A 27906-nucleotide genomic window follows, 5' to 3' on the forward strand; every position below is an offset into this window, starting at 1 on the left:
TCATAATATGTGACATTTTCAGGCAAATGATGCGCGATCCGTTTTACGTTTCCGGTTTGTTTGGAATAAACAGAAGAAGAAGAACTGGGTAGTTAGCATGAGCAGTGATAGCCACCATGGCTGAACAGATGAACAAAAGAGAAACTTCAACTGCATCAACAGAAAATCCAAGCTCCGCCCCACACGGTTTGATTGACAGGTGATCTCTGGGAAGTGCAGTGCTGAAACACCACGTATAAACATGAAAACAGGGTGTTGCAGAAAAAGAGTTTAACACGTTCTCATCAAACACTTCCCTAGATAAATGTTACAAGAAAACATACAATAGACTTCTGATGTTGTGGTTTTAAATACGGCTCACCGCCTACTTTGCATGTCATCCCCTCGCTCCTGTCTTTTCTTTAATTTTATCTAATCAGATAAAGCAGATATGCATTAAAAAAAACACTTACACGTACCACAATGTGCTTGAAATGTGACTGAAAACCCCCAAAAATCGCCTAATAAGCATAATGACAGGCACGACAGATGAGTACAAAGACACAATTTATTAACTTTTCTGAATCGAAGTAAACAATATTTATCTTCCTTTTAAAAAAGACATTGAATCTATGAAGTACATACAAAATACACAATAGACATTCACGCTTTCGAAATAAAAACAACATTGTGATCATCCAGTTCAATATTTCAACGCAGATGTAGGTATACCAGACCTGGATCAATACTACTTCCAATTAATTCTTAGCATTTGTTTTAATCTCTGTGAGAAACCGGATGGGTGGGGTTTCCAGCAACAGGACAATGCAGATAGTATACTAAGAAAAGTATTGACTTTCCAGTATTTCCCTGAGATTGTTGAAACTTTCTGTCGCTCATTCTATACATCTGGCACTTCAGTAGGCTTAAACAAACCATAAATACTATTTGTGGATAGGCTGTATGATAAAACGCAGGTCTGATTAATAGTCAGTCTGGTGTTCAGGCGATTTCTGGCTCCCGATTCGCTGAGCTGGCACTATGAATGGATATTTGTTGACCACAGTTGGTGAAAAAGCAAAACCATATGACTGCCCTTGGCTCATATTCACACTGCTGACAAGGCAAAAGTGAGGTTTTGCTCATTGGTCTAATAGGTTTTAACAAAGAAACACAGAAACAAAGGGTTAAAAAGGCCAATACATTGGATTTTAAAAAGCTGGACCGTACCAGGAAAATACTTTTGAATTATAAAGGGTCCTGCCCTGTAGTAAAAACTTTAAAAAAAGAGAGAAATGGGAAAAGCTTTTATACAGTGAGCTACTCTTGCAAAACACGATTTTCCTGTTGTGCAAGAACGGATAAACCAAACAGAGCAAACTATGAAAGAAAATTAGAGAACTTAAAACTGGAAAAAACTCCATGTGAACTCAGCCAACGGTTCCCGTCTTGTCCTTGTGCCTCCCTGGGTGCGGCGGTGAGAGGTTAACGCTAGGTGGCGCCGTTGGGTGGCGTTTCCTCTCCCACAGGTCTGTGGTGTGGATGTACATGTGGTTGTTGTCGCCGACCTGCAAGCCTGTCACGTTGCTCAGGTGGATGGACACTCCAGCTGCAGGGCGGGGGGAGTTGGAGAAGGTCTCGGGGCTGGAAAACTGGCGCTGCAGATTAGAAAACAAACACACAAACAGCAGCCAAGGTTAAAATATTAATTTGTATATTGATATTAATAAACGATGCACAGATGTCCTTTTTCTGATTCTAATTTGAAGAGTTTCACACCAAAATAAGACATCCACCATCTAGAAAATGCAACACCTACTAGAAATGATTGCTTGCATGAAGGTAGAAATCACTGTTGAATAATTTTGAATGCAAGCCCTTCACTTACAAAATTTAACATTTTTCTTAAAATTTAGGAGGATTGAGCAAAGAAAGTAAAATAAGATTGTTTTTCCTAGGCTGATATATAGTGTTTTGGAATTAAACTTTTTTGAAAGGGAAAACAATAAAGTGTTTCAATCTTTCAATCTAAATATGGTGTAAAAGAAAAGATAATTTCCAAAACACTATATATACATTTTGGGGGGGGGGGGGGGGGGGAATCCTTACCTGAAGTTCATCATTAAATATCTCTAAAACATAGAGAATGCAGTCTGTAAAAGTGTTTCACCATTATGTCAATGAAGTTACTGATTATCCTATTTGTTTTAGTTCTGTGCTATTTATCATTTTGTAAAGTCATTTTTCAGATAGTGGATCTCTTATTGTGGAATAAAACTCTCAGTAAAAAAAACACCTGGTAGTGTGTTGCATTTTGCCCAAGGGATGATGGGAAAGGTTTTGGTGTCCCGTCCATATGTGGCCTCCGAGGCAAAGGAGGTGACGATGACGCTCGATTGGGCAAAACGGGGGATGTTTTCAGTCTCTGATTGGTTGCTGAGCGGACGGGTTCGGCGTAAGATGCACTTGTAGGTCGAGGCGAGGTCTGACCTGGGAGGAAACGAGCGCGACACGTTATCTCCGAAACATCAAGACAGGCTAGATGATCAGGTCGTCTAAACCGCGACCTAAAAAAGTTTCCCTTCTACTTTAGCGGTTTCCAAGCAACCCCCGCGCCGACTTCCTTTTTACCTTTGCCACTCGCTTTGTCTCTTTGATTTGGAGTCAAACCGCCAGCCATTTCCTGCAACAAAAAAAGGAAGTCAAGCTCTGTCTGTTTGTCGTTTATGATGTACCTGTGCTATCTGTGATGCCCCTTTGTTAGCTGAACTTCTGAATTCAAGATGAAAGGATTAAAAGCCATCTATACAAAGGATCTGGATTGCACTTGATAAAGACACTACTGTAAATATCGATACTTAACTGATCTGACTGACCACCACAGAGACACCATGCAGATTAAGGATCATAAATCATGAACCGCAGACAAAACTTTGTCCACTCGCTGCCTTGAACACTCAGAAAAGCTTTAAAGACACACTGAGACACAATGAGCGCTTAGAGCCAAAGATGTCACCAAAACGAAAAAAATAAAAAAGTATCTCGCAGATTAGCACTTTACAGGATAGTAGGTAAGATCTTAGTGTACAAAATGATAACAATGTACTGTACAGGAGTCAACGTCTATAGATGTCTCTCCTCTAGAGTCTCAGCGGGTTCCAGGGATCGGAGCTCGGCTGCAGCTATCTAGATCTATAAACTGTAGATCTAGATAGACTGTCCAGATCTGTAAACTGGATCTGTCTCACTCTTACAGCAGGCTCTTACCTGAACCGGGGACGGGCCTGTCAGAACGTTATTGAGCGCTTTCACAGCTTCAACTCTGGGACTCGCTAAAAAAAGATGGAAAACAAAAAAAAACAACATTGTGAAATATCAAAATGAGTGTTCCAAAATGAGATTTCTGTGGCAAAAGCAAGGCCTACTCTTGTAAAATGATTACTAATATGAAAGTAAAAAATCACTATGGAATATTATTTAAGTTACCGACTATCTTGAATGGCATATGGTTCATGAAACATGATACAAAAATAACGTACTGTATTGAACTAGCAGGTACTACTTTCCCTGTTTCCATAGGAAGTGAAGGTGGAGGGAGACTGTGCGCAGCTAAAAGTCACTCCACAGTGGATGAATACGTGGTCGCTCACTTGAAATAGTTCCAAAAATAAACCCAGCTACAGCAGCAATATTGAGTTAATAATTTGTATTTTTTTTTTAATTTAAGAATCTACAGACCATATAATGAAAACCACTAACAACTTTTTATTACTAATAGATTAATACACTATGAATGATGCTAATCATTGCTAAGCTAAAGTGAATGCTAAAGTGTTAGCATGGAGCACCAGAGCCATGATCTACCAGGGACACATGGATGATTTTGGTGTCTATGTTCTCATCACTTGGTGTATTCCTTTAAATTTTTGTTTATGAAATTGTAACATTTTTAAGGATGGAAATGGCTCTAGTTTTTAAGGATAGAGTCATTCATTACACTTTTTTTTTCTCAAAATGAATATAGAGCATTTTGGAATGAGATCCTTCATTTATACATTTATGGGGTTTTTTTACTTCTAAGGGGGGAGGGGTGAAGAAAAAGTGGTTCGAAAAAAAACATCATGATAGTTGAATAATTTTTGAATGTGGTGGAATGATATTGATGGAAATTAAGAGCTGACCTAAGGGCTGAGTGACGTGGAGCTTGGTAACCCCCTCTGTTATTCTTTGTTCTCCTTCCGTTTGGTCCTGGAAAGAGGAACAGGGAGACAGACAGAGAGAGAGAGAGAGAGAGAGAGAGAGAGAGAGAGAGACAGAGAGAGAGAGAGAGAGTGAGTGAGTCAGGCGGTGACAGAAAGACAGTGGAAAAAAGAGTGAGTTGCTGTGTCATGTCAAATATTTCTGTCAAAGAAAAATAGTCAAAGCAGCATTTTGAGTTGATCATTACCAGTTTTGCCAGCACTTGATGGACGGCGTTGTTAATTGCATGCTTGTGCATCTTAAACAGGTCCTCCGTCTTAGCTGTGCAGTCTGCAAACAACACAGAGCAAGAGAGAAAATTTAATACTAGGGCCAAATTTTGGATTCTTCCCACAATAATTCTGAATCTGTTCTTAATTTCCTGCTAATTCTCAACCATTTTAGTGAGGAAAATCAATTGAACCTGTTCTGATTCTGTTTAGAAAAGTAAATAGCCAGTAAAAAGGCACTCACAGCTTACAGCTAACTCGCTAACAATGAAACTAGACTCTCTTAATGCCTGTTAGTATTACAATGTTATTTATTCTCTCCATTTTATAGTCTGTAAATTATCTGAAAGTTGTTTACATCAGTTTATGCGAGCAGAGGCTGTCGAGTCGACTCTGTGTAAGTAAGCCCATACATACATGTTTATAAGGTATTCTATTCTATTCTGTTTTTCAAATCCATTCTCTGGCTAGTTCACCAGTTCCAGCAGGCTCATTTCTACAGGAAGGGGCTTCCTCACCGAGGGAGGAGGGCCTTTGGGTGGGTACCGGCACCCAGCACCTCTCCATGAGCTCCACCAGGATCCTCAGCCCCGCAGCCTGACCTTGGTTGATCTCAGCCAGCGACGGCCGGTCTCCCTGCGGGATACGCAGCCGCACTATGCTGGAGATGGCATCTACAGGACAGGAGGACAGGAGTGAGGGTTAAGACAGGGTGGCCTTGTGGATACAGAAGCTGTCCCTTAAAACAAGGCCACACATTTGATCCTAGAAACAGTCAGTTTAGACTTATTCAAACTCTCCTGAACTAGAGGAGGTGAGAGCAATGTCATTCAAACTCGGTGGCACCAAAGGACTGAGACGTCTGAAAATGTGAGTCTCAGTCCTCTTCCAAACAAACTTTGGTGCAGTTTGTTAGGAGTGAGAAAATTATCTGAACCAAATACAGGAAACAACGCCAAAATGCAAACTGTTAGGGGTATAAGAAGACGGATGTTGATATCTGATAGCTAGCAGTTCCTCATGCTTGGAAAGCCAAGGATAACAAACTGAACTGAGGGATTGATGCTCATATTCAGCTATTTCTACATGTGTTCTTAACTGGTATGAACACCACAGAAGAAGAGCGCAGACAAGTCCATCATGCTTAGCTAAAGTTATGGGGATAGGAATCAGATTTGTTTTGACTCAAAATCTCTAACCTGGCAGGATGACAGGTTGCCAAAACTCAACAATCAACAAGCTACTTGTGACTTTTGTTTACAAGCTCTGGTTCGCTTGTAATTGGGCAATGTGAAACTAAACAAACCAAATACAAAATACACAATGGCTCGGACCAAAGAAAACAAACTGTGGGTGTGATGTCACCCTGACTGTCCTGTTGAATTGTCCTTTAGCAAGACACTGAACATCGGCCTGCTCACTCACTGTAAATTGCTCAGGATTAAGAATTAAATGGCAAGAAAAAATGCTGCATGTTTGTTGTACTCGCCAAATAAAGTGACTTAGATTATAATTCAAAGAAATAGCTTAAAAACAACATCAAGTGAGATAATGAAAGCTTAGAGGGAAGAGACAGACAGGATAGGGAGAGGGAGAGAGTGACTAAAAGAGTCAATGTGAAACAAAAAGAAACAAGAGGGTGAAAAGACAAAGAGAGAGAGAGAGAGATCTGCGAGTAGAAACCTGAAATGATAATCACTCACTGGCGTATGGTTGTTTACCCGTGATAATGGACCACAGAAGTATGCCATAGCTAAAAGAGAGAGAGAAACATACCTTGATCAGGAATTACACCACAACAATCATCCTCTGCATTGCCAGAATATTTAGACAACCACAGGGAGGTATTTGCCATTTGGCTGTGGTGCTTGAGTGCCAGGAAGTTCAGTCAATCACAGTAAACCTTTTTTATTACATTTTTTCTGCGATTGAGAACTGGCCTGACTCTATTTCAATTGCCCTTTACTCATTAAATCCCATCCATCTAAAAGTATTTGTGACTCTTATTGTCTCTTGTGGTAAACCTCACACATCTGACACCTAAACAGGCTTAAACAGACTTGAGAAGTATTGATCGGTGCTGTTCCTGCACCTATAGATATCCGAGGCGCGGGTCGGGCTGTACGATATCTTAAAGGCCTCCGGCGGCATGTAGCTAATCGTTCCCGCTTCGTCTTCGCTGTCCTTCTTGGACTGCCGCGTGACGCTGTGGTAGTACCTGGCAAGGCCAAAATCAGTAAGCTGGAGAGAGAGAGAGAGAGAGAGAGAGGAAGGGAGAAGAAAAGGAGCATAGAGAGGAAGGAAGCAGGGAGGGGAAGAGAAAAAGAGAGAGAGAGTTAAAGAGTCAATGGTGGCGCAATAATGGCCTCATACTCCTTATTTCAAAAACAAACATATTTTGCAAATGTCCTAATGTGCATGGAAATAACATTACTGGAGCTTTGTGTCTTCCAAAAGGGGATCATTGGTATATCCTCGTGCCACCGGTGCAGAGCTGCAGCTACTGTCTCACCTACAGTTATTTTCATAAAGGCTTCGACTGTCCATTTACTGTGACCATCAGTTTACGGGTCATAGCCTATTGTCTCTTTAAAAACAGGAGAAAGTTTGTAGGACTGGTCGATTGTGTAATGTCCGTTTATTGGCCATAGCCTGTGAATCCTTTAAAATATAATAGGGTTCATTCATTCATTTTCTTCACCCACTTAGACCTTTTCAGAGTCCCAGGCGGCTGGAGCTTATTCCAGCGTACATTGGGCAGAAGTCGGGGAAAACACCCTGGACAGATCGCAAGGCTAACACAGATAGACAGACAATCACTCAACTGAGTCTCTAATCCATCTACTGCAACCTGCATGTCTTTGGACTGTGGGAGGAAATCCACACAAACACGGCGAGAAATATGCAAACTCCACACAGAAAGGGCCGGGGCAGGGAATCATTCAGTTTAATTCTTTATTTCTTCAGTAAGTGATGATCTAATCTTAAATAAGATAATTTGTCTCATGGCTTTAGCTCATGACTCCTCGTTCTCATGACTCTCCCCCACCTTTCCTGTCACTCTCTGTTAAGTATTATTTTTAAAAAAAACAGAAATTGCATAATAATGATATGCCATTTCAGCATATTATCATGTTAAAATCATCATTTCGGAAAAAAGAGGACAATGATAAATAGGCATAGTGATATAGTGGCTTGCATCCATCTCTATTCCATGCAGCGTGAAATATAGTATAACAGCAAATAGGCACAGTAAGCATACGGTATGAAACTCAGCAAGATGAGGCCTAACTTTCCCCAAAAGCCTGGGACTCACCTTGGCATTGAGGCTGTAGTCCAGCAGCACGTTGTTGGGCTTCAGGTCCAGGTGGAGGAGGGGAGGGGACAGGCTGTGGAGGAAGTTCATGCCTAGAGCCACTTGGTGAGCCAGTCTGAAGGCCAGCGGCCAGGGCGGGGGTCCACGCAAGCTGTCCTGGGGGGACGAAAAAATGGAGGTTTCTTCCCATAATGTGTGGAAAAAGGGCCATATTATACTTTTTTTTTTTGGTCCAGGCCAGTGAAAAAGAAAGAAAGAAAGAAAGCAGGTAATTAGTAGGTAGGTAGGAAGATCGGTAGGTAGGAAAGTAGGTAGATGGTACATAACTGGGTAGGTGGGTTGGTAGGACGGTAGGTAAGTAGGAAGGTAGGTGGGTAGGTACAAAGGTAGGTATGAAAGTAGGTAGGTAGGAAGGTAGGTAAGGAAGAAGGTAGGTAGAAGGTAAGTAGGTACTGTAGTTGGGTAGATAGGCAGGAAGGTGTAGTTAGGTAGGAAGTTAGATAGGTGGGTAGTAAGGTAAGTAGGAAGGTAGGCAGGTAGGTATAGGTAGGTAGGTAGGTAGGTAGGTAGAGAAGTAGGTAGCGTGGTTGGTAAGTATTGGGTACTTAGGTAGTTAGGTAGGTTAAGTTAAGTAGGTAGATAGGTAGGTAGGAAGGTAGGTAGGGAGATATGGATGTGTAGAGGTAGGAAGGTAAGTAGGTAGGTAGGTAGGTAGGTAGGTAGGTAGGTAGGAAGGAAGGGAGATAAGGAGGTGGAGAGGTAGGAAGGTAAGTAGGTAGGTAGGTAGGAAGGAAGGGAGAAAAGGAGGTGGAGAGGTAGGAAGGTAAGTAGGTAGGTAGGTAGAAAGGTTACCTGCAGGGAGGCCAGGGATCCTCTCTCCATGAACTCCATGAACTCCAGGAAGGTAGAAAGGTAAGTAGGAAGGTAGGTAGGAAGGTAGGTAGGAATGTAGGTAGGAAAGTAGGAAGGTAGGAAGGTAGGTTACCTGCAGGGAGGCCAGGGATCCTCTTTCCATGAACTCCATGACCAGGCCGAGCTGTAAGGACGTACCGGAGGAGGGCAGCCGGCCCTGGAAAACCCCGAGGACCTGGAGGATGAACGGGCAGCTTCCCTGACGCATCAGGTCCACCTCACGCAGCAGGGACGAGCTCGACCTGTGTGTGTGTGTGTGTGTGTGTGTGTCAGTTAGATGCACTGGTAGCAATTTACAACATACTGTACATGTCCTTTATTTACAGTAAATTGAATCTGTTTGTGACTAGTTACCCGTCATCGTAATGAAGCAGTTTAACAGCCACGTCGCAGCCCCACTGACAATGCCTGGCTTTATAGATTTGTCCGAAACCCCCGGAGCCAATCACTTCCCAGCTCTGCAGGCTGGAGTCACCAATCAACAGACAGCTGGACAGGGCCATAGTTCACTAGAGGGGGGGACAGGGTTACAGTAGGAGGTTATTCATGGTAAGGAAATGTACACAGTTCCAATATCTGAAGAGTCTGTTTCCAAAATGATATATCTCCATTTGAAAAAAAAAAAAAATCTGAAATTCATTGTTCAGTATCCCTAAAATATTGACATCTAATGTTATCATTTTGTCATCCAAAGACTTAGGTTTCCTATTATCTTTTATACAAGACCATGATTTGTTTTTATTTTGTGCTCTCAGTCATTTCGTGAGAGTATGCATTGGATATCTCTTCATTTGTTCCTGTGTTTATTCTGTTTATTGATAACCAGTTGGCAGTTTGGTTAAGAAGGCTGTATAGCAGTCGACAGGTTGCTGGTTGAATCCCCGGCTCTGACAGTGCCTAATATTGCCAAAATGGCCCTAAGCAAGCCCAAAATACAGCTTCTTAGCATTGTCTTGCATAACGTTTTTCATAGTCCATGTCTCAGTTATCTGAAGGGTTAAAAACCCTTCTTTGACCAGACTTGCATTAGCTTATACTGTACATCTCCCCTTTATGACTGGAGTGGATTTAGTAGATGAAATCATTAAAGGAATCACAGCTTTCACCTGGTCAGTCTATTTCATGCCAAAAGGAGGTGGTAAATAAAAAGACACTTAGTTTGTGGTGTCCTTCAGTGGGATGGTTATGTTCTTCCTGCTTCATATGGCTCTTAACTCAACATAAAATATATTGTTCTCTGAAGATCTTGAGTTTGATAAAAAAAAATGTAGAAACGTACTATGATTATGATTTCATATCCTCAAAATGTTCATGAGTCCTCTTTTCTCGCCAGCAAAATCAGTCAATATAAAATACATTTTTTGGGATAAAACTCAGTTAAATCACACAAATACCAACACACACACACATTTGAATCCTTTATCTATATCCACATGAAAAGAATAACTTGCCAAGGATATAATAATAGCGACACAAAATAATGGCTGGACCTCAAGATGGACGCCCAGCAGCATCACACAACGAGAAAACATGTACCTTCTCCATATATGGCAGCTGACAATAATAAACGGGAAACAATACCTTGCCACCTTATTGCCCTGCCATTGGTCTCATGGCACCAGCCTGTGTACATTGCCCCGGCTACCAAATACGAACAGGCTGATAGTAATACCTTAATAAGGAAGGCTTCCTATAGTGAAAAGTACAACCCACCTCCAAAACACACACTTTTCTGTTTTTCTCTCATTTACAGTAACAACATCTGCTGGATTAGCAGTTAAAATGGAAAAATATGTCACTGTTGCATATGAAATATATTAGATTTGACACAGGAATGTTTGTACATTTTTACAAAAGATGGTAAATAGTCTGACATGTCCTTGGCCTATTTCAGAAATGTACTATGCCTGTGATTTCATATCCTCAAAAATGTTCTTAACAAAAACTATGAGTCCACAGAATATCTCTTTTTGGGAAGAATCTCAATTGAATCACACACACGCACACACACCCGCACACACACACACACACACACGCACACACATTTACTCTGTGTTCTATCCTGTTGTTTTTATACTCTTTGTTGCAATGTAACGCGCTTTGTACTGAACTGTACTTTCTTTGTTAAAAGCACTGAATTTGACTTAAAATGAATTTGACAATTAAATGACATAACACTGTATTTTATGGTAAGTGGTAAAACATTTTAAATTAAAAATGTTAAAATTTGCCACGATTCCTTGTTTGTCAAACATAAATTTGTTAAAATTGAAAACATTAAAATTGTTTTTCAACAAGTGGTGGTTGTAACACACACACACACACACACAAAGCATTTAATAGAAATTACACACACATTGCTAAATCTTCCCACCTAATGTGATCAGGACTAAAATTATGAATGATACACTAGTATATAATAATGTATAAAAACAGAATAAAGTACAATGAGGTTCCTGTAAACTCAGCACCGAGCCCCACGAGCCCCACAGACTCTGTTAAGTCCCTACATGAACATTAAAGGAATATTATAGTAGCTTTTCATTGGGGGAAATACTCACCCGCAAGCAGACAGGCCTACTACTCATCTCCCTCATCTTTCAAGGTAAGGGACTGTAAAACCCCGTCCACTCATCTTTTGTCAGTGACTTTTTCGGTCTGTTCCGACTAAATGGGCAAAAGCAGAAGTGAAAGGGCTCGGTCCTAATCCATCCCATCAACATATGATTTTTACTTCTGCTTCCTGACTCCACAGCGAACAGGCAAGTGTGTGGCGACAACAGGAAATTGTTGTGTTTTTTGTAGCCCCTATGTAGGCTATCTTACCTGTCTGATTGAATGATTCTTCAGTATATAGGCTATAGGCTGTTTTTTTATTATTATTATGGGTGGTTTATAACAATGTGATTGAATGGAAGTAGTACTAGTCGTTTTTTTAAATATTTACTGTCATGCTCGGCCTGTAATAGTATATATATATATATATTTTTTTTTACTCTATTCAAGTCTGTCCGTCATTCGTCGGAGTATAGCAGTCTACCTTGTTTTAAAAAAAAAAAAGAAAAAAGAAAAAGAAAAAAAAAACAACCCCCTCTGACGTCAGCGGAATTCCCCCTTATCGCCTGTTTGACTCTGACTAGGCAATAAAATAAATATACTGCCATATCTTTGTCAGGGAAGTAACTTGGGTGACACATAGTTTATGTTCCCTGACGACAAATAGTATTCCTATAGTACATTTCATAAGGGTACTACACAAATAACACAGAAAAACTGCATTTCCCTGCATATTATAGGAATATTATATTTTCACAACGGTAGATAGAAGAATTATGCCATTATGCATGAAAATGATACTATAAGCTCACTGCTGGGTACTACAGACACACTTTAAGTCCCTACAGGAATATTATAGGAATATCATAGGAATGTTCTCAGGGTTTTACAGCGACGCCAGAAGTATCCGCCCCACTTTGAGATAAACCGTGTTTTCGTTTAGTTTCGGTTTTGTCTTCGGGTTTCCACCAGTGATGTCTGGTTTCCTTCTTCAGCTTTTAGTCCAGGATATTTAACATTATCTTCCCTCCGAGGCCCGATCGGCTCGGGTTTGTGGTGTTACAGCATGTGTTGAACTTTGGACAGATTCTGGGTTTTTTTTGTTGATGATTGCGGAAGACTGAAGTGAAGTGAGCTGTTTCTCTCTGTGTGTGTGTGTGTGTGTATGCAACCAGGCTACTGGAAACGAAACTTTTAAGGCGCAGACCGATCTACATCACGTAAGAAAACGACACAGAAAGATTATATTGTGTATTATGTTGAGTTTAAAAGTCATGAATTAAGCTGATTAGGCTACTGATGTGACATAGCGACTCGATCTGCTCTCTGTTTCTCTGCACGTACTTCCAACTAATAGGCTACATTTCACATGTAGAATACGTTTCAAAATATACAAGTGGCCAAAAATGTCTTTGTCTGCTACATGTAGGTGTGACACTTGTTCAAAATACATTTTGAACACTGGAAATAGGCTACATTTTCTTCCTATGCGCTTTTGACAACATAGGCCTATATGTGCAAGTGCATCAGATTACAGATTAAACTTTATTATCTGAGCGGGGAAACTGGGTCGTTGAAGAAGCAGAGAATAGGATGTAGATAAAGATAAATGAAGGTAATAAAGGTAATACAAGCAAATAATCACAACAAAGAAATTACAACAGCCAAACGGGTTGCAAATAATACTTCAGTAAATAGAGATAAAGATACAGCGTCCTCACTGACACATTTACAGGTTGAAGTGGATGTTGACGTGTGCATCACTGCCTATGCACACTGTACAGGTGTGCAGGTGGGAGAACAGACAGTAGGCTACATAATGCACATTGTCAGCATTTACAGATAAAACTAACATAAACATACAAGAGATGTGTCCATATGAAATATATATACAGTATGTACAGGAATATATAGAGGTCATGCACATGGATGCAGACAAATCTGTGCAAGCAGATCAGATGGAAGCAGCATACATATAATGGACATGTAATAACATAATAACACATTTAACAGAATTATCTCCAGAGCTGCAATGTGCATGGTACGCTAGCACCTTGTGAAATGTAGAGATGGAAGTAGCATATGTGCAGACATGAGCCCGGACGTGCAATTGTACATTGTTAGCATTTACACATAGGAAGTACAATACATACAGTAGCGTGCGCCTCCTCCACATCCTCTCCCTGGATGGTAGCAGGCGTCGGCGGCTTCTTGTGCTCGGAAATCCACAACCAGCTCCTTCGTCTGACACTGAGCTACAGTTAGCTCTCGAGGTTCTCTCTTCCAGACGCTTGCCCTCCTCCTTGTGCGACGCATCCCTCGGTGGAGGAATCAATCATCAGAGGACTTTTGGGTGGCAGTGATATGACCCAGAATTGAATCCGAAGTCTGAGGTGTAAAGCGTGAACAGAAAAGGTGACAGTACAGTTCCCTTGGGTGCCGCCCGGTCTTCAGGGGCGATCTTACCATGAGGCAAAGGTAGGCGGCTGCAGGAGGCCCCAGCAGCCACAGGGCCCCGCAAAAGACAAGAACAGAACTAATATAACTTTATTTTTAATCAGTTTAAAAGAAATTGACTCACTGAAAAACACAATTCTATCTTCTATCTTCAACCCCCATGCAAGAGACATAAAAAAATGCAAGCGAAGCTACCCAAGTGGCGCAGAGAAAAGACAGAGGGAAATAGAAGTTTTGTTGACAACTGTTTTTCATCAAAGAATCAACTGTTGCTAGTAATGTTATACCACTGCCTATAAGCTGAGCCTCAACTTGAAGGTAATGTATAGAAAGGATGGATTGAAAAGGGTGATTGTTGTGATTCAGGGGGTCCCGTCCTTGCCTTTGCCTAGGGCCCCCAACCCACTAAGTCCACCCCTGCTGCTCTCTACTGGTCCGGAAACAAACAAACTCTTGAGTATTTCTGAAATATATTTTTGACACCAAAAATATGTTTCGAATGAATGTCACCCACATGGACAAATACATTTTTTGGCCATTTGTTTGGTGTTTTTTTAAACATTCAGTATGTGTGAACATGTTCTGAAGGATATGTGTTTTTTTTTTGCAGTATGGGCAACCCTCTGCCACCAATCTGAGAACAAGGGATGGACGGTGAGCGAAGCGATGGAGGCGGAGGAGGAGGAGGAGGAGGAGAACGGGAGGAGATGGAGGATGAGTTTGCGTGTGCTGGGATGCTGCGAGGGTCTCTGAGCTCCCTCCACAGCTCCGTGGAGCGGATATTCAGGGTGAACTTTGGGATCGGGGCAGACGAGTTGCCCAACGGTAACGACGGGCAGATATGGCTGAAACTGAGAGGACCGAGAAGCAACGTGACAGCTGCCAAAGTAACATTGTTTTATCATTTCCTTATCTTATAATACGCAGTTAAGCGTTGAGTCATCTCTTTGAGTAATGCTGCCTGACAACTTTGTCCCAAGTGTTGTAACCCAGTGTGTCCTTAACAACCAGTATAACCATAAAGTATATTATTACATACTAGGCTACTAAAGTTATTTAAAGATGTATAATTTTACCACCCATTCCTTAGCCTTTGCTCTTGCTGCTCCTTTATAATAATGTAATAATGTAATAATAATGTTATTCTTATGTACTTAGAAAGCAGTAACATTTTTGAGAACCGAATCATCTAGGGTTTTTAAATATTGATTGATGAGTTTCAGGCAACAGTTGAAGAATTTCAACAGCTGTTGTTCGAAAATAACTGATAGCACAAAACTAAAACAAATGGTGTCACTTTTTAAAGATAAGTCGATAACTAAAGTCCTTGTTTTAACACTTTTACAAACTTCATCCTCCATATTTTAGAGATATTGTATGATGATTTAATGATGATGAGCTAACGATTTATTTTCCAGAATTGACTAATAGTAATGCTAATATTGCTACTACGACTACTACTAATAATAACAATAATAATATTTCTCTCTGTCAGTTGTTTGTAAAAGGATTGGTGAACCAGGAGCAGCAGCAGGAGGTTTCCTATCCTGGGGTCCTTCACTGTGTCTTCTGTGGAGCCAGGGGGCTGTTCATGGACTGCCTGATCAAAAACACCTCGGCACATATAGTGGTAAGTGGGTTGTATCTTTAGGTTGAATTTAGACTGATAAGATAGTTCATTTCACAAATGAAGGAGTTGGGCTTTTCCTCACAAACCTGCTACACAGACTCCGTCTTTGTGGTGTGTGGTTGCATGCAGGGTTTGGAAGTGTAGGCTATATTAACTGGTACTGAATTAATTAACTAGATCGTTTTAACTACAGGATCATGGATACACATTGATTTGATTGATTTATTTTAATGTGCAATGTAAAAACACCCACAAGGTTGCTCTGCTGCGTCACATTGCCTCTGGTACAATGAGGTATTTATTTTAATCATTTTTAGTGTTAACTAGCAATTATTAATAATAATCTATAAGGGCCAGGCTCTGTGTATGAGTGTGTGTGTGTGTGTGTGTGCGTTCGTTGTGTATGACACTTTCTTTCCATGCACAGAGCTTAGGGGAATTACGCGTTATGCACTGTTTAGGTGCCGCAGAGCCTTAAGAGCCCCATAAGGGAAATCCAGTGTGCGCTAATACACCAGGTACTACGGTAGAAGTCAAACAAACACCAACCAACTGGAGGCTGGTGTGCTGTGCATTCACACAACAGGAAGTAGCTCGGTGATTTTCTAACTGTAGCGGCTAAAGTCAACAGATGAATTAAATGTTTTGTTCAGTGATTCTCTTAGTTACAACAGCGCTGTGCTACCAGAGTTTTTAAAGTCAACGTAGTTTCACTCACTCCAAATCCACTCATACAGGGTGTAACATTCTAACTGATTATGTCATAACATAACATTGACTAATAATGTGATGTCTTGTGATTACATTCGTATTATTCTTACAAGAAATTACATTATTAGTCAATATTATTATTACGTCATCAGTAAAAAATATGTTACATCCCTTATGGAGTAATACAGTACGAAGTAATAGAGGCAAGGGAAGTACCCACATTAAGTTGTAGGGAAGTTTAATTGAAGGTTACATTTAAAGAGAGGGAGGAATTTTGTTTCAATTTCGAGTTTCAAGCACTATTTTTTATTTATTGCATTAAAATTATGTCACCCTGTTTTCCATTCACCAAACCAGGTTGGCTCTCCAGGATTCCTGCTTATTTCAGGTTTGACGGAGCCTGTGGTGCGAGCCTACTCCCTCATCACAGACCTGGTGGACAGGTACGAGGGCACCCAGGGCCGGCGCACCGAGTCTGGGGACAGAGGCTCGGGCGAATCCCTGGATTCGCGACGGGCCTTCAAATCCCTCGTGGAGAAATGGGAGGACAGGCACATCCTGGATCTTCTGGTGCTGCCAGGGTTGGTGAAGGAAATCCTGCTGGATTTGGTGAGGGAATCTGGGCTAAATTCAAGCCCGGACCCTGGAGACTCTGCTGCAGAGGGAGCAGACAACAGCCAGAGAATATACAAAACACTGATAGAGGGAATTGCAGGAACCAGATTAGGCGGGGAATCAGGGGATAGATGGGACACTCCCTCCTCCACTACATACACACTTCCTGGGCATTCGAACAATACTGATAGGTGGGACGATGGGATGGCCGGAGGTTTGGGAGCAGATATGGCAGCCAGCGACCCCTTCCTCCAGTCTCCCTCCACCTCTGCGAGCACCCGAAGGAGGGCAGAGGGTGCCGAGGAAAGACGGGTGCATTCCCCGCAGGAGGTGGGAGAAGAGGGGCAGCCGGAGGAGTTGGAAAAGTTGGAGATCGAGGAGGAAGAGGAGGAGGAGGGGGAGGAAGAAGGGGAGCTGCTGCTGTCTGTGGGAAGCAAGAAGGAGTTCTGCCTCCTGTTGAAGTTCTTCACGGCGATGGGGTATACGGAGGACGTGGTGCGGCGGGTCCTCGCCCGAACGGGACCCAAAGAGGCCTCGAAGATACTGGACCTGGTTCAGCAGGAACAGGACCGCAGCGATCGGGATCAGAAACACCAGGGGCGGAAAGAACCGAACCGGAGGGACCAAGACCAGATAAATCAAGACCGGATTGGCCAGAATCGGAACCGCCCCTGCGAGACAGAGCACAGAGAGGGGGAAGGCGGGACGGGAGGGACAGGTAAAGGAGTGAATGCGATGAGTAGTAATGGAGGGATGGGAGAGGAAGCGAGAAACATGATGGGAAGAGTTGGCGAGGGAGAGGAGGGTGGAGAAGGAGAGAGCAAGAGGGGGAAAGAGATGTGGGAGGGAGGAAATGAGGAAGACTTTGTCCTGGGAGTGCTGAAGAGAGCTGCGACCAGCTGCGGCTACACAGAGGAGAAGGTAGCGGAGGTCTACGGCATGTGGCCCGACCTCTCCACCCACCAGCTGCTCCTGGAGCTGCAGAGGGAGTCAGAGACCGGCAGAACGGACCCGGCGAGAGAGGGGCCGAGAGAGGTGGACGATGTGGTGCTGGAGAGAGAGGCGAGAAGAGCCGGAGCAGGAGAGGACGAGACGGGAAGAGGGAACGAGGTGCGAGAACATAGGGTGGAGAGAAAAAGCCGTAAAGAAAAGAGAGAAACAGATGAGAGAGGAAGAGTAGATGTGCCAAACCAAACCGCACCTGTTGCAGAACTAGATTTCTTTCCATGGAATACGAAGTCCCACCCCAAACAGCTACCAACAAACCACCAAACCATCCTGCCTGAAGTCAGAGGGCCGCCCCTCCCTACTTATCCCCCCACCCTAGATCTTCCATTTACCAATCTCTCCCCCAAACAAAGCACCCACACCCCGTACACCTCCAATCCACCACACAGCAACGTCCCAAAACAACCCCCCCAAGTTGCACCACCCACCTACATCATGCCTCTTCCCGCCGCCGTAAGGCCCCATCCCGCCGGGAGCGACTCGTCCCCCACCAGAGTGAGACAGAGACAGGGTTTCCCAACCACCTCGGCAGGGGTGGTGGTGACAGGGGAGCAGCGTTTCCTGGAGGGCCTGCAAATGCCCTTTGACCTCCAGCTGACCGACGAGCCTGAAAAGCCGGGGCTGAGGATGATCATCATTGACGGGAGCAACGTGGCCATGAGGTGAGGACCGCAGGAAAGGATGGGAGAATTGTGTATTGTGAATTTATTTAGAATTTACTCTGCCGTCTGTATTTTATGTGATGGAGATTTATTTCGATGAAAATGCCACAATTATTACTTTAACGTTCTCCACTCAATATCTAAATAAAATAATGTAAAAATTCCAGTCTTTAAAAGTGATACAAGTGAACAAGTGATGTTACCCACTATCCTTTAAAGGGTTCTGTAGTGGACTTCTCATTTTGTTGTACAACTCCTCATACGCTGCTCCATGTATTCCACAGTCACGGTTTGGGCCATTTCTTCTCCTGTCGAGGAATCGCTCTGGCCGTCCAGCACTTCTGGAACCGAGGACATCGTAGCATCAGCGCCTTGCTGCCGCAGTGGAGGCAGAAGAGAGACCCCAAGATCAAAGGTGACACTTACTGTTGTACACATGTGGCTTTTATGTGTGTGCTAATATGTATTATAATAATAGTTTTCATGTGGCGTACAAGTGATACATATACGTATATATTTATGTGCGCACACATTTGTCTGTGTGTATATGTGTGCGGAGGAGTGTGTCTGTATGTGCTTGCTTGCATTAACGATCAATTAAGCCCCAATACAGCTTCTTCTAACATTTCACATCATTTCTTTAATTGATTGACCTGTCACTGGAAAATAAGCATTTTCAGCCTTAACCATAGTCACTATTTTATTCAGTTTTTACAAACATTGAAATTGTAACCCAGCGTTTTACAGCTTCATTTAACCCTTGATTAGCTACCTCTTACTGCTATGTATCAAAACCTTTGTTAAATATTTTGAATGATGTGAAAAACATGGCATGGTTACCTTTTGTTAGCTTTTGTTATACTTGTGGATTGCAGAGTGGGGTTTTAAAATCAGATGAGTGCTTATATGCTTCCATGCAGGCATACATGTGTGCTTATGTGCCTGTGTGTGTGTGTGTGTGTGTGTGTGAATGAGAGAAAGAGTTTGTGTGAGTACATTCACACCGCAGGCCTTCATGTTCAGTTGCTGAATCAGCTCATATTTGATTTGTTTGGATGGCTGTTCATATCTATTCATATCTATTCTAGGATGCAACATATCTGATACCAATATGACCTGACAGCGATGTCGAAGAGACATCGCGCAGCAGAGTAACAATAACAAACGGCATCATTTTCGGTTTTGTACCTACTTTCCCACTTGTTTCCAACACATTTTGGTCACAGTATGCACCTGGCAGTTTTGGCTGAATCAAGGCGTCTGTTTCTCTTTCTTCCCATTCTTGTGTCTCGTTGTCTTCCATGCTAACGCTGTTCAGCCAAGCTGCCGTGGGAACCAAAATTACAGAAATTGTCTCAGGTGAATGATGTAAGATTTACTTATTGCCACGGCAACACTGACTTATTATGATTTGAATGTTCAAACACAAGTCGCATCGGGGCGCTTTCAGCTGCAGCGTGAAGCCTCAGTGGAAGTGTGCATACATGCATGTGGGTGTAGGTGTGCTTTCCTCTTGTTCACCCAAAACATGCTGTTGTTTGTTTCGACCCTCAGAGCAGCGCTATCTGACTGAGCTGCAGACGCTGGGCCTGCTCTCCTACACCCCCTCCAGAGAAGTGCAGGGCAAGAGGATCAACGCGTACGACGACAGGTTAGAAACGACGACTGCTCAGAAACATCTAATGACAGTCAGTGCACTGCTACTGTCTTGTTATAGCAGGACGGTATAGAGGTTAGAGAAGCAGGCTTGTGATGGGACGGTCGCTGATTTCAGTTCCCTGATTGGCTGGGCAAATCTGTGTGGGGAAAGTGAGGGAGAAACACTCTCCTTTCCCTCAACAAACTACTGTCAAGGTGCCATTGAGCAAGGCACTTAACTCTCAGCTGCTCCAGTGAAACTGCTAAGTGGCCAACAGTAGAGGATTGGTTGTGCCGGGCAGCTCCAGGTGTGAACGTGCATGCATCTGTTGCATGTGCGCTCAGTCAACTTTCCCTGAATAGATGCATGTTTAAAAAACATTTTTTTTTTTCATATGGTCCAACAATTATATAATTGTTGGTAGCTGAGCGCAAACTCAAGTGAAAACAGATCTGTTTGTCTTCAAGCGACATTATGAACTGGTTGTGTTCACTAACTTGTGTTCACTGTTATTGTTGTGCTCATGTTAAGTTCATCTAGTTGCAGGCAATTCATGTTTATTGTCTATTTCATTCAAAATACCTCTTTTCTCTCAGCATTTAAGCCCGGACAAATAACTTTCATTGTATTTTGTAAAGAGATAAAGAGACAAAGCGACAAATAGATAATAAAAAGATTAAAGATTTTAGCTTGTTTCCCTGTTGCCTTCATCTCTCTCACCTTTCACCGCCCCCCCCCCCCCCCCCCCCACAGATTCATGCTACGGCTTGCACAGGAGACAGATGGAGTGATCGTAACAAACGACAACCTGAGAGACCTCCTGGATGAGTCCCACGTATGGAAGGATATCATCAAAAAGAGGTAGAGAAAGGCAAGAATAGCAAAACACAACAAAAGGTTTTGCTGCGTAAAATGCATAACATCCTTACTGCCAGAGGATTTCTCCTGGGAAAGACCTAGCTGATACTGGGCATTTAGAACAGCAAATGTGGACTGGCTATAGGTTGAATCCAGCCTGGTTCCAGACTCCTGAACCGCGTCCCGCCCACTCTACAGATTTTGTCGAGCGATTCAGAGTCTGGTGTCGCTCTAGTCAACAGTCAGTCGAGCCAATCAGAGCCTTTGCGGGCGGGACTAACGTTTGAACCGTTCCTGCAACGGTTTTTCATTGGTGTTTCAGCAGAATAAAATTTGTTGAAATCACCCCTTAACCAACATAAAACCTTATGTTGGTTACACAAAACCTTATTGTCTTTGCAAAGATGATATTTTTGTCAAAACAACCGACATTATTTATTTATTTATTTATTATTATTTTTTTGCACACTAGAACAAAAGAAAAGAACAATACAGCAAATCAGAGCCAATTGTCCAGGTGAGATTAAGAAACCCCAAGGGGCTTATGGTGTATCCCACCTAAACAATAACAAAACAAGGAAATTACAAAATATAAAACAAGATAGTAGAAGTACAAATAAACAAGATAGTAGAAGATAAAAATAAATAAATTAAAAAATAAATAAAGTAAAAGAATAAATAAAAAAAGGGAAAAAAATTAAAATACAAAATTAAATACAAATCAAATGAAAATACTAATTAAAGTAAACTAGATATTTTAGAAGTGATTAATCAGTATAAAGTGTGATGAGTGTATGAGTGTGTGTGGATGTGAGAGTGTGTGTGGATTAATGCGACTGCTCGATTAGAGTGGACCTTATCTTATATTTGAAGTTTTGGAGAGATGTTGCTGATTTTAAATTGGACATATACTTATTCCAAAGCTGTGCTCCTCTGTACCGAATTGAAAACTGGCAATGGGACGAACAGAAAAAAGGGAGATGAATATTATTGCTGTGTCTAGTGCTGTATGTGTGTACTTGGTAATTAAGGCAGAATAGATCTTTCTAACCCTAACCCTGGGGCTGAAGGCTCATGGCGGTTAGAGCGAGTAATTAATCTAACACATTTTTTTTGTAAAATGAAAATTCTATAAAGAGAGGTGGGGTATGTAGCGGCCCATACAGTATTGCCATATAACAGATATGGATAAATGAAACTGTAATACAGAGTTAGTAGACAGGACTGCTGAACCATTGGAGAGATTTTGCAGATGATACCAAGGGATCTTGCCACTTTTCTACAGACTACATGTATGTGATCTTTCCAGTTTAACTTTTCATCAATTAAGACACCAAGGAATTTGGTTGACTGTACCTGTAAAATTTCATGTTCATCAATAAATATAGCCGCAAGCGGCAATTGCAGGGTCCAAGCACAATTTGAAAAGACAGACAGATAGACAAAACATTACAGAAGGTAGAAAGACACACACACAAACTGACATGTTGTGAAGATCGAACATGCAGTCTAACAGCGGCTTTTGTGTTGACCCGTGACTTCTGTCAAGTTAATCTTTTCATTGCAACCACATTGCTGGAGTTGTTTACAACGGCCAAACTTTCTATTACTTGTCCTTGATGACTAACAACTTTGGAAAGAACAAGACTGGATTTGAACCCACAACCTTCCACATGAAGGCTGATGCTTTACCTACTGAGTCAAATGGCTGTTATAGGTTTAGTGAGGAGAAACTAACTAAAGGGAGAAGTAGTGTGATACTGCAGCCTATGATTGACAGACTGACAGTGCTAATCACTTTATAGAACATTGTAGTGCTCTCCATTAACGAATAAAAGAATACTAAGTCACATGGGCCAGAAAACTGCTGCTGCACTGATCTCTATGGGTTGAAAGGTCTGGCCACACCCCAATCAGTGATGTTGTTAAACACGTGCTTTGAGTTTTCTGCACTGTGTGATTTAATGTTGATGTACTTTTTATGAAACTTCAAAATGGTCACAGTTCATCAGGAGCTTGAACTCACTACCTTGTGGCCCAAAGACCTGAGCTTTACCATTCTGCCAACTTCCACTTTGGTGTACCACAGTGGGGAAACAAAACAAAGGGACAAGTGACAGGTCACAGGTGCTAGTCCAAACCATATTGAAAGCCTCAGAAAGAATATTATAACTGTATTAGCGCGCCACATTAATCAATTTACACATGGCTTTACAGACATCATCTTGACAGTCCAGACATTGTTTGTATTTAGTTTGATGAAGATTGATCAAACTATCTTGAACATATCACATTGTCAATTTATCAAACTATTTGCAGCTGCACATTTCCATCTACTGTGCGCTCAGTTTTCAAGATATCATTTGGGCTGTTTACTAATTAATGTATGGCGATTTCAAAAATCAGGTTGTTTTTTTCCTGTAACGTACGGTTTAGGAGGACAACACTGTGGGATCACAGTCAGTTTTTGCTATAAACAGAGGGGGGGCGACTTCAGAATCGGGGGTAGGTACCAGTGTACGAAAGATTTATCTCACTTCAGCCAACATGTCCTGAAAATTTCAGCTCTCTAGGACATACAGCAGATTTTTTATGAATTTTTGAAGTTGTGACTTTAATACCAATGAAGATTTGGTTATTATGCAATAAGCCACGCACACTTTCATCAATAATTTCATGGATCGACTTGGACATCATCCTAGAACATGTGTAAAAATTTTCATATAAATCTATGCAGTCAATTATAAGATATGAACTTTTTGCATTTGTAGCGGCCACTAGTTATGGCCAATTTAGTGGTATGGCATGTTTCGTTAAAAGTTTATTGGTCGATAAAAGCCAAACCATTTGACCTATCAATAACCTTTATATAACTTTGAAAGAGGACTGTCCCAAGATTCTCCACACCAAGTTCCATGTGAATTGGATGAATGGCCTAGGAGGAGTTGTGAAAAAAGTGTTTCTTAAATAATTCAAAATGGCGGACAATGCAATATGGTGGACATTGAAAGTGATATATGGGTTGGACTCGGCACATTCCAAAGACTCTAGGAACACAATACTACGCCACACGGTTCAGAAGTTATTGGCCAAAACGTAAAGTTGCTTGTTATAGCGCCACCATCTGGCCAATGTGCATGGGCTGCCTTACCTGAGTACTGGTGGGCCGTAGGAGCCCACCTGCCAAATATGGCTGCTGTAGGACTTACGGTTTCTGAGCTGCAGATACTTTTAGCGGAGAAAAAGAAAGAAAGAAAGAAAGAAGCAGAATAATTCCAGCAAATACGATAGGGTTCCAGCACTACGTGCTTGGACCCCTACTTAATTTAGCAGTAGATCTATAATATTTCTTATTTTTTCCTGTAAATATAATGAAATTTGATTTCTTCACGTTTAGCGATAATTTGTTGAGTTTAAACCAAGTGGAGATTTTAGTCAGGCCTTCATTTGCCTCACCAGTAAGTGAGTTTATGTCTTGACAAAATCAAATTTGTATCATCCGCAAACAAAAGAGGCAATAAATTTGGTGATGCAGCAGTTAGGTCATTAATATATACAAGGAATAACAGGGGTCCCAGAATGGAACCCTGTGGGACCCCCACATAATATTTGTTCCTTAGTAGATGAATATTCATTTATAGAGACATATTGAACACGATCAAGAACATAATTGTATAACCACCTATATGTGGTGTCACAAAAGCCATAAAAGTGCAGTTTGTCAAGTAGAATATCATGACTGACAGTGTCAAAAGCTCTGGATAGATCTAGAAAAATTCCAAGAGCATATGGTTAAGCATGGTTATTCCAAGCTGAATACATTTTATCAACTAGTTGTAACAAGGCAAGGTCAGTAGAGTGATTCTGGCGAAAACCATACTGGTGATTATACAAGATGTTGTGTTCATTCAAATGTTTAAGCATTCTCTTGTATATCATTTTTTCAAGGACTTTTGAAAAACATGGCAACACAGAGATTGGGCGATAGTTATTGAAAGACTGAGGATCACCTGACTTAAACAATGGGATAACCCTCGCTGTTTTAAAATCTTTAGGTATGACACCACTTTCCATCGATTTTGATAAAATATCATCATTCATCATTCTTCATTCTTGGTAAAGCAAATACGCCCGGCATTGGTGTCACTTAAGTAACGGCCGGATACTTCAGTCACTAGTGATTGGTTCGGGGAAAATCATGATGTGCTGTTGCTTCCCCAGACTGCTTCAGTACACGTTTGTCGGGGATCACTTCATGGTGCCGGACGACCCTCTGGGGAGAGGAGGGCCTCACCTGGATGACTTCCTACACTTAAAGCACAGGTATTATGAACACCAAACACACACACACACACGCACACGCACACACACGCATACACCCATACTAAGTCAGTAAGGCATGTGTAAGCAAGTAAGGCATGTGTTGTTGTATATTTTTACCTCTGCCTAATGTTATTGCCTCATGTTTTCACCTGTTAAGTCTGCCTGCCTGCCTGCCTGCCTGCCTGACTGTCTGTCTGCCTGCCTGCCTGCCTGCCTGACTGTCTGTCTGCCTGCCTGCCTGTCTGTCTGTCTGTCTGTCTGCCTGCCTGCCTGCCTGCCTGACTGTCTGTCTGTCTGTCTGTCTGTCTGTCTGTCTGTCTGTCAGCAGGATATCTCAGAAATTTACGACCATGAAATTTGGAGGACAGAAAGGCCTTGGGCCAAGGAACAACTGATTAGATTTTGGTGGTGATCCGGATCTGGGATTTCTGCCATTCAATGATAATCGTCTTTAAACCATAACTATGAAACCAACAGAGATAGAGACTTGATTCCTAATCCCAAGAATATGTTTGCAGGGTCAAGAAACCAATTTAACATAACATTTAAGGGATAGGGATGATGTCTTTGGGTGTAGCAGCAAGTTGGAGAGGTTTGTGCTCTCTGACTGCCTTTAGTTTATTTTATTTTATTTTTTCTGATCCCTTTTTCTGCCCTTCAAGACGCCTTTTGCCCCTCGCCTGGTCGTCACCCTTAAAAAAAAATGTTTTCAACTGACCTACCTGGTTAAATAAAGATTAAACAAATAGAACACACACACACACTCTTCATTACACAAAACCCAAAGTCTAGCATAAATAAAGGCAAATAACTGCTTAACTTATTTATCTCATATCCCATACTCCTAATTTTCTCTGAATAAAAAATAACAGCTGCTGGTTGATCTTCTACTTTTGATTTTCTTTTCTTTTCTTCCCCTCAGGCCTCCTGACCCAGGAAACCACACTTTTGCCGGCGTAGCCTCCGCCATCCCCCACTTCAAACCTCCACGCTCCCAGACCGAGGTCCTGCACTTCCGCGACCGAACACTGGGGGGGGCTGTGGAGCCGGAGGCCGGAGGGAGCCGGGGGAAGGGCAGAGGGCAGGGCAGGGGGGGGCACGCGGGGACGGGACACCAGCAGAGGCAGCAGGGCGCCGGGGGTCCCGCGGTGAGGAGCCCGGAGGAAACGGCCAGGCTGAGAGAGCGCCTCTGTCAAGTTTTTCCGGGTCAGGACAGCATGGTGACGCTGGTGCTGCAGAGCCACCCCGCAGAGACGGACATCAACTCGCTGTCCGACCTCATCTTGGAGCAGCAGAGGGACTAGAAATATATTTTTATCGGTGGGGGGGTAAAAAGACACATGAGTTCATCCAGTTAGAAAGGCTGTTTTGGCACGCAGAACCAGTGGAGCATGGCAATCAGTGATGGAAAATGATCTGAAAAAAACGATCAGGCTTACTTCATTACCTCTGTTTTAGCATTTTATAAGTGCATGATATAAATGAATGAACAGTGTGTGTTTTATATTCCACACTGATACAGTAGAAAGAATTGAAAATAGAAAAATGTGGAAATAAAGGAGGCCTGAACATTGTTTTTTTCACTGGAGAGACAGAAATCCACACTATCTATACTGTTTAACTGCCACATGTAGACACAGGGTTCCCACACAGTATGGAAAATCATTTTTTGGCAATTTCTAGGTCCTTTAAAGTATTTGAAAACTACAAAAAAAAATCACTAAAAAGTTATGGGAAAGTCTGGAATTGTGAGACTGCATACACCAGTATCAGCTTCAGAACTTGCCATTATGGCACATGAAGTAGCCCAGCGATTAAGTAGTTAGTGACTGTCTTGAAACCAAAAGTTTACAAGTTTGAGCCCCACAACAGTCATTGTGTCCTCTCAACACGGCCTTCAGCGGCACACTGAACCCCTACCTGCTCATTCATATGGAGTCAGTCTGGATAAGAGTGACAGATAAACGCCTAAAAGCCCAACCTCTTACATCGTACTGTCGCTGCCATGTGCAGTATGAGGTGTCCGTCGTGGATAAATGGTCATTAATTCGTACATTAGAATATTGCATGTGGTCAACATTAGCTGACACAAAACACTTCAATATGATATATCAAACACTGACTGTTTTCTTGCGATGCGGTGGACATCCTGTTTTGAGAGGAAAGTTAAGTAAGAGTAGTGGAATTTGCTTTTCTTTGTCGTGGAAGACTCAAAAAACTGCAAAATCTATGGAATCTGATCAGAAATGTGCAGGAACCCGAGACAGCTCAGCACATCCAAACATCACTGCGTGTCTGAGCTTATCAGTTTGAATAGAGTGGATGAGGCAGTGCGAATGCTGGTTGTGTATTGCACTGTGGGATGAGCCAGGAGAACAGCTCATGTCATTCCAGGAGGCTGCCATCCTTGTGTTTTAAGCTATACTATGTAAGATTTGGGTGAAATAGCACCCTCTGCAGGCGCAAAGATGAATGCACCCCACCCTCAAACAGCCTTATACAAATACAGTAGATTTTGACATGCTGAGAAGATTGTAGGATAGATTAAAGTTAAAAAAAAAAACTTCCAAAGATTACCTATAAACAAGTGAAACTTTGGTGTCTTTTTAAACTGTTTTTCTTGATTGATATTCTTTGTTTGATAAATGTTGTGTATTTTCATTTTTCTAATGAAAAGGAAAGAAGCATTTTATTTAAGATATCTTTTTTATTTTATTTCAATAATATATCTGTAACACAATAAAACTCTTGATTCAATTTCATTCCATAAA

General features: G+C 41.9%; 2 protein-coding genes across 3 annotated transcripts; one reads left to right on the plus strand and one right to left on the minus strand.

Annotated features, from left to right (window-relative positions):
* Positions 1–533: 533 nt before the first annotated feature.
* ripk3 (receptor-interacting serine-threonine kinase 3) lies at positions 534–11383 on the minus strand. Its single transcript, XM_078291802.1, has 13 exons — positions 11238–11383; positions 9031–9185; positions 8750–8918; positions 7765–7920; positions 6541–6689; positions 6152–6201; positions 4967–5122; positions 4427–4509; positions 4161–4227; positions 3247–3311; positions 2611–2662; positions 2276–2469; positions 534–1637 (listed from the first exon to the last, which is right to left on the minus strand). The coding sequence occupies exons 2-13, from the start codon at positions 9177–9179 to the stop codon at positions 1410–1412; spliced, it is 1518 nt and encodes a 505-aa protein (XP_078147928.1). The 5' UTR covers positions 9180–9185; positions 11238–11383; the 3' UTR covers positions 534–1409.
* Positions 11384–12216: 833 nt separating this feature from the next.
* Positions 12217–27897, plus strand: khnyn (KH and NYN domain containing). 2 transcript variants are annotated; one of them, XM_071898770.2, is made up of 9 exons: positions 12217–12452; positions 14300–14576; positions 15185–15319; positions 16388–18315; positions 18600–18730; positions 19870–19966; positions 20708–20815; positions 25034–25135; positions 26058–27897. In XM_071898770.2, the coding sequence occupies exons 2-9, from the start codon at positions 14337–14339 to the stop codon at positions 26437–26439; spliced, it is 3123 nt and encodes a 1040-aa protein (XP_071754871.2). In that variant the 5' UTR covers positions 12217–12452; positions 14300–14336; the 3' UTR covers positions 26440–27897. The 2 variants fall into 2 exon arrangements, with proteins under 2 accessions (XP_071754871.2, XP_071754872.2); XM_071898771.2 differs by lacking the exon at positions 12217–12452 and adding an exon at positions 13541–13710.
* The last annotated feature ends 9 nt before the right edge of the window (positions 27898–27906 follow it).

Source organism: Centroberyx gerrardi, chromosome 23, assembly GCF_048128805.1.
Source record: "Centroberyx gerrardi isolate f3 chromosome 23, fCenGer3.hap1.cur.20231027, whole genome shotgun sequence".
NCBI classification, from domain to species: domain Eukaryota; kingdom Metazoa; phylum Chordata; class Actinopteri; order Beryciformes; family Berycidae; genus Centroberyx; species Centroberyx gerrardi.